This window comes from Papaver somniferum, chromosome 8, assembly GCF_003573695.1.
Source record: "Papaver somniferum cultivar HN1 chromosome 8, ASM357369v1, whole genome shotgun sequence".
Taxonomy (NCBI): Eukaryota; Viridiplantae; Streptophyta; class Magnoliopsida; order Ranunculales; family Papaveraceae; genus Papaver; species Papaver somniferum.
In genome coordinates this window covers 167715301-167722607 of record NC_039365.1, presented here as the reverse complement: position 1 = coordinate 167722607, position 7307 = coordinate 167715301, and the positions used below count along the sequence as shown (strand labels likewise).

Sequence of the window (7307 nt, the reverse complement as noted above, 5' to 3'; positions counted from 1 at the left end):
CTGTCCATTTCACCCAGGAATTGTTGATTTCGGTCTTTTTAACCAATTTTGTGTAAATAGAGTAAGATCTCAAGATATGATCCCAGATCATGAATATGCTGCACAACAAACCAAACCTCGCTCATTAAGCTTGCATAGGCGAATCTGCGATGAACATCAAAAGTTAGTGGCTTCAACACTGCAATAAAAACGAAAAGCACACCAAGTTAGCAACTAATAATTGTATTAAAATCTTTGATGATATTCTCTCGTACTTGTATGAAAAATTTGTACAAAAAAATAAGAAATTTATTTCATGCAAAGATAATTATATTCAAACCAAACGAGGTTGTACTCTTGAATTGATATAGCTCAGTTGATGACTACATCAATGCTATGCTATGGAACATAAGCCAAAAGATCGCACTGAATGTCAGAAGTAATTAAAACTCTTTTTCGGAAAACATCTTGAGACCTTGAAAACAAAAGCGCAACCATTATGTAGACACTTAAAGTATATGGATAATTTAAGTCAAACAAAAACCCTGGCAAAAAAGAAAGAAATAAAAGGATGGTTTTCGTTGTTACGGTACAATTAAGTATTGCGCTCCTATCACCAGGAGGGAAGCAACTGCAAAATGAAATACAAATCAAAGAAGAACAAAGAAAAATCTAAGGAATGGCAAAAAAATTATTTCATTGCCACAAACCAAATTAATTCTAGACGCCATGCAACGAACTCTAAACATTTGATTGTTGCACATATGCATCTACAATACAAAAATTTAAGTAAGGTAGACAAAGAGATTTACCAAACCCTTCATGCTATCAGATTTTTTCCCTACGAAAATCACATGGAACACTTTTGAGCATACCTGCCAAACAAACAACAAATGCAAATCTATCAACCTGCAAAACAAACAACAAACAAAAATCAATCAACAAAACCTCAAACAATAAGAAGAAAATAAAAAAAAACAAAGAAAACTCTAGAAGAAAGAAGCGAGGTGCAAACAATGGTTTGTCTTTGCTCGAATCATTTATATAACAAACCCCAAAAAAAGGAAAAAAAGAAGTTATCGGAACAATATCCATAAATATTTATAATTTTTATTTTTTTAGATAACAACATTTATTTCTTCGATTATTTTTGGAAACGCCGTTGTACCCACTTATTTGAATTACCGATTTTCATTAAAGTTTTCTCTTTTTTATGCTAAAAAATATGTAATTAAGATTTTGGACTCGTCTATGGATATAATTATTTGATTTTATTTTAGTAAACTTTCTTTTACAAAAAAATAGTGGAAAAAAACTCTTTATGTTTAGTGTTTTCAAAAATGAGTGATATTATTTTGGATTCTTTTAGAATATATTTAAAATTTTATTATTTTGGTCACTATTTTTTTTATGAAATGAGTGATATTAAGAAAAAATATATCGAAATTGAAAAATATATCCAAATTCTTTCGTGATTGTGTATTATACATTTTTATTAATATTGTTTTACTTGATATCAGTTTCAATCTCAACGATTTTATATTAATGAATATATTTTTTTTTTGGTTATTGCACAGGATTAACAATCAATTATTATGTGGAAGAGAGAGAGCGATTCGATTTGCATGTAAGTAGTCATTATTCTACAGGATCTTGATTTTTGTCACTAATTTAAAATTTGATCAAAAGCCTTTTTCAATTTCATTGGAATTTCAATCATAGTTAGTTTAATTATCAATAGTATGGATTTGTAATTAAGATAGGCTTATAATTTATCAGAAGTGTAACCGGACATTGGATTACTTTTTTATTCCTATGATTGATTTAATTTTGTGATTAAATTCCGATGAATGATTTCTAATGTCTTTTGTTAAATCATGATATTATCTATTTGTGAATTTTAATTTTATTTAATCAGGATTATTAGACTACTTTATTTTTTTTTTATTTTTGGAATTTTAAGAGATATTATTAGATTTAGATGCTTTTGATAGTATTTTTGTCCTGAATGTGATTGGTTGAAAATATATATTATATGAGATAAGATTTTACATTAATTCTATTGGCCGGAATTTTAAATGGTGGATCCAGAATCAATCATAAGCTCCGATTAACCACGTCGCTCAAAAATCTCTATTTTTATATAGAAAATTTTATTTAATACTAGAAACTGATTGCACAAACAAGAGATTATATATACTAGGAAAAAAAAATACTAATTGAGGATTTGAAGTTACAAAAATTTGAGTGTGAGAAGAAGGTTGGTTGCCTTTCGGTTTTTTATCATCACTGCTGACTGATTAGTTTACGCTTCTTCCTCATCCTGGCTTCCGCTTCTTTTTTCTCTTCTTCTTCTTCGAGGAGACGTTCTCTTTCATCCTCCTCTTTTGCAATTCTTGCACTACGCTTTTCTTCCAGCTCTATTTCCTTAAAACTAGCCTCCATGCTTCTGTCATCTCTATCGTTACCGTATTTGCGAGGGTCATAACCTGGATTTACCAAATTTCTAATAATTTGTTGGTAATTGCCCGGATCTGGACTCATAGACCTCTTCCTTTGACTGTTCTTTGGCGCGGGAGGACGAGATGGAAGTTTCTTGGGAGTTTTCACCTTAGGAGCTGTTGGACAAGATACTGGCTGTTTGGGCATCAGTCTGGATCTGTCAGGTTCTTGAACATCCTTTCCCTGTTCATGTGGATGCGACTTGGATGGCGCTCTCTGCATATTGGAGCTAGATGGCTGCGACTTGAGCAATGGTTTTTGCTGACCTGACATTGAAGGATGTGGCCTAGGTAACACTGTTTTCTGCACATCAGATGGAGGCTTTCTCTCAACAGCTAAAGAAGCATCTCTATCCTTGGTGTGAGCTCTATCTGGAACCGATGTCTTCATAGTCAGAGTCGAGGGTTTGATTTGAACGCTGGTTTCGGGGGTCAACCCTTTTTCCTCCTGACTCCGGCTTGACCCATTTCCAGTACTGCTGCCCAGCTGTTTTCTATGCTTCACTGAGGTAGAATCAAGCCTACCATCAGGAATCGGCTTACGCTGCCCTTGTTTACTCTGCATTCGGTTATCCCCAGCAACAGGTGGTCTCCTGCTAGTATTGCTCTCAGACTTTGGGATTTTGGGCGTCAGTTGAGCTGATCGAGCATCAGAATTTGGTACAGAACCAGTCTGGGGTGGAAGCACTTTTGCAGGAGCTGGAAGTTCAGCATCTTCAGATAAAAGAAATGAATAATCTCTCGCTTCCTTTAAGACGCGCGCTTTCTGTTTTTCCATGCTAACAACTGTTGGAGGCTGCTCACCTGCACCAGGTTTTGGGGTAGCTTTTGGGACAGTAGGACTCTTCTGGCTCTGCAAAGTATGATTGGGTTTTAAAACTCTAGCTGCCAGATGCATATTTTCCAGCAATGACTTGCTTTCTTCGATGACTCTTCGCGCAATAGCAGGCTGAGAGGGGCCAAAAAAGGAACCATAATTAGGCTTCTCCCTCTCTTGGGAATTTCCGGTGACAGAATCGTTTCCCTTCTTCATCTTCCTCCTCATCGCTTCTTTTAACTCCTGCCTAACTTTGAGGTAATCCATCTCGTCTTTCGTAGGCTTCCTTACCTCTTCTTGCACTTTCTCTTCCTCAACTTCATCTTCTTCAGACACATGTTCTTCCTCATCGTCGATAAATCCGTCATCAGACGCCTTTTCTTCCTCATCTACGATGAATCCGTCGTCCTCATACTCATCCAAATTCTCATAACCTTCCATCACTGATTTTAATTGTAAAAACAATGCCTTCTACCGATCTTTCTCTATTCTCAACCCTCCTACCTTTGTCTGAATTTTGCACAGAGCTAGTTCAAGTTTCAATCCCTCTTAGATAGTCAGATATTTATAGAGGTATTTTTCTGCTACTACATCGTGAATAAGGAAACCAGAAATTTGTTTCCTAAAAGGATCTGATTTCTATTTCCTAACATAAACAGTAATCAGACTTTCCGTAAAAACCGGTGACTTTGGCTTGCGATCCTCTCTGCTGTTATAGTTCTTCGCAGCAATCCTCTGTTTAACGGAGCAAGACGATTAGCCATGGCACGAAAAAAAAAAAAAAAAAAAAAGGCCTTGCACTTGAATGTAATAGATATTTTACATATCAGATCATAATTGGGATAATTTCAAGAATAAAGAAAATAACAAAATAATAACTACAATCGACAGAACATCTTCCATTCATAAATTATTTTGGTAATTGGTTCACATATCTGATAGAGAAGAAGAAATAGTTGTAGTACAAATGATTCAACTAACATATTAAACCAGCAACCCTGAAGAACAACTATAACAGTATTGTGACTGCTGACCGGTAAACAAAACAAAAATATACTGAAGTACTGCAAATTAAAATTAACATTTGGAGAGGAAAAATCATTATGCTTATTGTTGGTGCTATTGAATCACCATCACTTGCTTCTGCCATGATGTTGTTGCAGCTGATGGATGAGAGAGAGCTGTTGTTGTTTGTATTTAGATTAGGATTTGCTTTCTGATTTTTCTGTAGATTGGAGGGATGGAGGCTGGGAGGCACAGTTCGGATCCAAAAAGAGAAAACTGTGTTACTTATAAGGGCTGTAGATTTGCCGGTTAGATATAGGGTTTCACTTATCAATTTTATCGTATGATCCAACGGTTGTAGCATGTTTTATGACTGACAGTACTTGCACTTTGTTGGTACAAGTGAAAGAATCTTAAGGCATGTTGGAGGAGAAGTCAGCATATGCCCTTTCTGTGAACAAGAGTGGGAAACTACAAGTTATATTCTTCTTCATTGTTCTTTCACCAAAACAGTTATAAATTCTGTTGAAGGAGGTCTCAGCTCAATACACAACCATACCAGCATACAGTCTTGGATTATCAGCTGGTTCAGTGATCAATCTACAGCTTGTGAAGATTTGATTATTACTATTGGTTGTGTAGTTTGTGAAGTTTGGAAGGAGAGGTGCAAGATTGTCTTTGAAGGGACTAAACCAAATTTCACAACCCTTATTAGAAAAGCTCAGAATCTGAAGAACTTGGTTACACCAGACAACAATAGACACAATGTTCTCAATTCTACTAATGCAGTTGACAGGAATAGAAGATGGATACCTCCAGAGCATCCATATGTTACAATAAATTGTGATGCTTCTTATAAATTACTTTCTAAAGATTGTGGCATTGGACTAATCATAAGGAATTTTGCAGGTGAGCACCAGTACTCCAAGTTTATATTCAGCAATGCATATCTAGATGCTGAGGAGGCAGAGTGTATGGCGGTATTGGAGGCAGTTGGCTGGGCTAGAACTCTCAATCTAGAATACATTCTTCTGGAGACATATTCTTCAAACGTAGCGGAAGCAATCAACGGTCCAGACACCTGCATCAGTTGGGAACATTTAACTATAATCAGAGACATTCAATTTTATCTTAGTAGTTTTCGATCCTGGAAGGTTCGACATGTAATAAGAGAATGCAATGGTCCTGCGGACACACTAGCTAAGCATTTTAGGAGATTTAGGATCTCATATTCTTGGCAGGGAACACCCCCTGAAATCATTTGTATTCAGTTAGAAGAAGACAGGAGAGATATCCCTCCTAACTTCAATTCCTAATAAATAAAATTCATTTTTTGCATAAAAAAAAAAGTGATAAACATGGGGGAAATTTTCAACAGAACTAGTTATAAAAACCCATGGTGATCAAACTTGTGGTACAAAAACCCCGTTCAAATTTTATGATCCATTAAAACTCTATGTTAAACAAAATTGATACAAAAACCCCAAATTTTTAAAAATTGATATAAAAACTCCAAATTTCAAAATTGGTTTCATCAAATTTTATGATGTTTCGTCAAATTTTATGATGAAACCAAAATTGGTGTCATCAAATTCTTTGGGGTTTTTGTGTTATTTTTATTTTTTTTTCTTTTGGTTTTTATGTTACTTTTGTTTTGATGGTTTTTTTTTGGATAGATAGTGACACCTTTGGGGTTATAACTCGCCAACGGTATTTTCAATCTTTGATGCAACCCAAATCATTATGATTAGGCACAACAATGTACATACAGGGTGGAAAATAGATATAGTGATTTTCTTTTTTTTTCATGAGTTTTTTTTAATGAAAAATGGTTAGATTTATGGATGAGAATGAAAAAAATACAGCTGAGACAATGAGCCCAATACAGATATAGCCTATGACTTATTTCAAAACAGAATTTCACAAGATGAGTTTAGCCGTCATAGATTCCAGTTCATGATCAAGTCGCTGAAGCTTGCAGATTTCAACATGTCAAACAATGAGCCCCACTGGTAAATTAACCTCTTCGCCTATGCTATTAACATTTCCTTGCATCTAGCCTTCTTTTTTTGCTATTGTTCTTCTGTTTATTTCACTCCAAATGGCCCAGCAAATGGCAAATGGAATCGAATACCAAACTTTCTTGGCCAGCTTTTTACATTTGTCTGTATGCCAATCTTGGAATTGATCTTTGATTTCTGCTTTATGAACCTATGCAGAATCCAGTGATTGAGAGAAGTAGTTCCTTTTTTTCTTTAGAAAGCCTAGAATTTAATAGGACATGGTTTACCTCCTGGTTTATGTTGCATAGAGAGCATCTTGTTTCTGAGATTTGACATCCTCTCTTAAGCAGATTATTTAATGTTTGGATTGCATTCGGTACTTCCAACCAAGCCAGTAGTTGTGCCTTCGGGGGAATTTTCTTTCATTTTTTTGATGAGTTAGTATAGTGGTTCGTATGGAGTGAACATTTTGATCCCAATGTGGACTCAACAAAATAGAAAAATAGCTGGGAAACGGGCAGATTAAATTGTTTGCCCATTGTGGTTCTTGGGTAGCCGCGTGCCTCGTCTCTAACCGTGTGGGTAACCACAAGCCGCCAGAGGTGAAACTAAATTCGGTCCCTTTAAATCCGTTGGCTTAAGTAAATCCGTGCGTCCTTTATGAAACCGCGTGGATAAATCTGATTTTTTCATCCAACGACTCTAATTCTTTTCCCTATGAATTCGGCTCATTTCAACTCAAAATTTACACCAATTTTTTCTCTTCAGTCACTATAATTTGTTGAAGAAGATGTCTCGACGCTTGTTAGTTCAACGAGCTTAACTTACTCAAGCTAAGTTTACTCGTCTGCCATTTCAGAACTATCTGTACGTGCAAGCTCGTCATTTGTTGATTTAACCAATACAAATTGTTAAGCTCTTGTTTCAATTGATCTTCAGTGGCCTCCAAATTGTAATATGGATAGGTGTGTTTCATAGCTTGAGAAACAATGGGAACCGTGA

The 7307-nt window shown here is 35.5% G+C and overlaps 1 protein-coding gene across 1 annotated transcript; it reads right to left on the bottom strand.

Moving 5' to 3' along the window:
• Positions 1–2193: 2193 nt before the first annotated feature.
• Positions 2194–4053, bottom strand: LOC113301884 (protein SPT2 homolog). The gene has a single exon (XM_026550725.1). The coding sequence runs from the start codon at positions 3736–3738 to the stop codon at positions 2266–2268; it is 1473 nt and encodes a 490-aa protein (XP_026406510.1). The 5' UTR covers positions 3739–4053; the 3' UTR covers positions 2194–2265.
• Positions 4054–7307: the final 3254 nt, after the last annotated feature.

Coding starts and splice junctions, on each gene's coding strand:
- LOC113301884 (XM_026550725.1), bottom strand. CDS start 3,738: ATGGAAGGTTATGAGAATTTGGATGAGTATGAGGACGACGGATTCATC.